Source organism: Trypanosoma rangeli, assembly GCF_003719475.1.
Source record: "Trypanosoma rangeli strain AM80 chromosome Unknown Tra_15.4_contig_00526, whole genome shotgun sequence".
Taxonomy (NCBI): domain Eukaryota; phylum Euglenozoa; class Kinetoplastea; order Trypanosomatida; family Trypanosomatidae; genus Trypanosoma; species Trypanosoma rangeli.
Window position 1 is genome coordinate 7,338 of NW_021706271.1, and position 2,383 is coordinate 9,720.

General features: G+C 57.2%; 2 protein-coding genes across 2 annotated transcripts in view; both read left to right on the top strand.

The window, feature by feature from the left end:
* The window catches only part of TraAM80_09166 (putative NADH-dependent fumarate reductase), a gene marked incomplete at both ends in the record, with an annotated part of 1,671 nt that extends 1,645 nt beyond the window's left edge, over positions 1–26 (top strand). The window contains one exon of the mRNA XM_029385866.1: positions 1–26. This exon is cut by the window's left edge and continues 1,645 nt beyond it. Within this exon, the coding sequence (XP_029234290.1) occupies positions 1–26 (26 nt within the window).
* Positions 27–411: 385 nt separating this feature from the next.
* On the top strand, positions 412–2,383 carry TraAM80_09167 (NADH-dependent fumarate reductase-like protein; the record flags this gene model as incomplete). The annotated part of the gene is made up of 1 exon (XM_029385867.1): positions 412–2,383. A coding segment is annotated over one exon (1,972 nt), but the record flags the coding sequence as incomplete, so codon positions are not given.

The following is a 2,383-nucleotide window of genomic DNA, read 5'->3' on the forward strand; positions in this document are numbered from 1 at the left end:
ACCACTGTATACACGCATGTATGTAATGAAATCCAGCACGTCCACTTGGAAACGCGAGGCGAGCGGCGTTGAGGGAGAAGGGAGAAGAAGGACATAATTACCGCTGGAGCGTCACCGCCGTCGGTGTGTATGTGTAAGAGAGAGAAAGAATAAGAGAGAGTCTCTCGCTTCTGTCACCAGCTGTCTGGCGTCGCATTTCCACTTTTTCCCTCACTTTTGTTGGGAGCACGGCGTCCACGGGACGCATCTGAGCCGTAGCGATACGCAGCTCACTTGAATAGATAACTGTAGTAGTAGAAAACGCCTCTCCTCCGAAACTGTGGGGGAGATTGTTTGAACCGCAGAACCATTCGCCTTAAAGCCTATTTTCTCCTCGCCGCCATCCTGCTGGCGTCCGTGTCTTTCAAGTTTATGACCGAAGAAACGAACGAGAATCACCCTCGCGACGTGTTCCACGACATGGTGGAAATGCCGCAGCAGCCCATCGTCGTCGTCGTGGGTGGCGGCCTCGCCGGGTTGTCGGCCACCATTGAGGCCGCCGCCTGCGGCGGCCAAGTCATCCTGCTGGAGAAGGAGTCGAAGCTTGGCGGCAACAGCGCCAAGGCGACGTCCGGCATCAATGGCTGGGGCACGCGTGCGCAGGCGCTGCAGGATGTCCATGACGGCGGGAAGTACTTTGAACGTGACACACACAAATCCGCCCTCGGCGGCACCACCGACCCGGGCCTGGTGCGCACCCTCTCCGTCAAGAGCGGGGATGCCATTAGCTGGCTCTCCTCGCTGGGGATCCCCCTGACGGTGCTGTCGCAGCTCGGTGGGCACAGCCGCAAGCGCACGCACCGCGCCCCTGACAAGGCGGATGGGACACCCGTGCCCATCGGCTTCACCATCATGCGCACGCTTGAGCACCACATTCGCACGAAACTCGCGGATCACGTGACGATCATGGAAAATACCACCGTCACCGCGCTTCTGAACAGATCCAAGATTCGCCCTGATGGTGTCAAGCAGACCAAAGTCTACGGCGTAGAAATTGTGCAGAGTGACGGCGAAAAATCAAGGATCCTGGCGGATGCCGTCATTCTTGCCACCGGTGGATTTTCAAACGACAAGACCCCAAATTCCCTCCTCCGCGAGTTTGCGCCGCAGCTGTCTGGCTTCCCCACGACCAATGGACCGTGGGCCACTGGTGACGGCGTCAAGCTGGCACGACGCCTTGGCGCCACGCTTGTCGACATGGACAAGGTGCAGCTTCACCCGACGGGCCTCATCGATCCAAAAGACCCTGCCAATACGACGAAGTACCTGGGCCCAGAGGCGCTGCGTGGGTCGGGCGGCGTCCTGCTAAATAAGAGAGGTGAGCGGTTTATTAACGAGCTTGAACTTCGCTCCGTGGTCTCCAAGGCGATCATTGACCAGGGCGACGAATACCCAGGCTCCAACGGCAGCAAGTTTGCCTTCTGCGTGCTCAATGATGCGGCGGTAAAGCTGTTTGGCGTCAATGCCCACGCTTTTTATTGGAAGCGAGTTGGTCTCTTTGAAAAAGTGGACACGCTGGAGGATCTTGCAGCACTCATCAAGTGCCCTGTGGAGAACGTGCGGCAGACACTGGAGGAATACGAGCGGCTGTCAAAGGCAAACCGTCAATGCCCAAAAACCCGCAAGAATGTCTACCCGTGTGTGGTGGGCCCACAGGGTCCCTTCTACGTCGCCTTTGTGACGCCGTCGATCCACTACACAATGGGCGGCTGCCTCATCTCACCCTCGGCAGAGATTCAGATGGAAGGATCACAGTCTTCCTTTTTTGGTCGCCGCCGTTCCGTTCTTGGCCTCTTTGGAGCGGGTGAGGTGACAGGCGGGGTGCACGGCAAGAATCGTCTTGGTGGTAACTCGCTGCTGGAATGTGTCGTCTTTGGACGTATTGCGGGCGATCGCGCGGCGCACGTTGTGGAAAAAGATCCTATTTGTTTGCGACGAGACAAGTGGTCTCAGCTGAGGTTGCGGAATGTCGAGGAAGACGAGAGTGGTTTTTTGTGGTTTTACTTTGACCTTCCAAGCAGTCTTCAAGTATCGGGACTAGCTCCCCTACAGGCAGTGGCGTTGCGGGCTCATGGTAGTACCAAACGCGTGGAGGCGTATACCCCATTTACGTTGCCTGACGATGCGGGTGTGGTGGGTGTGGTGTTGAACCCGTGGCTCATCGAGAACAGCTCCTCATGGTTGGCTACATTGCGGCAGGGCGATGCTGTAGAGGCGACGGCTGCAGAACCCGTGGAGAGTCATGTAACGACTCTTCTGAAGGCAACAAATAAAGTTGTCATTGCCACATCTCGCGGAATTGCTCCCATGCTTCAAATCCTTCGCACTGCCACGGAACGACACG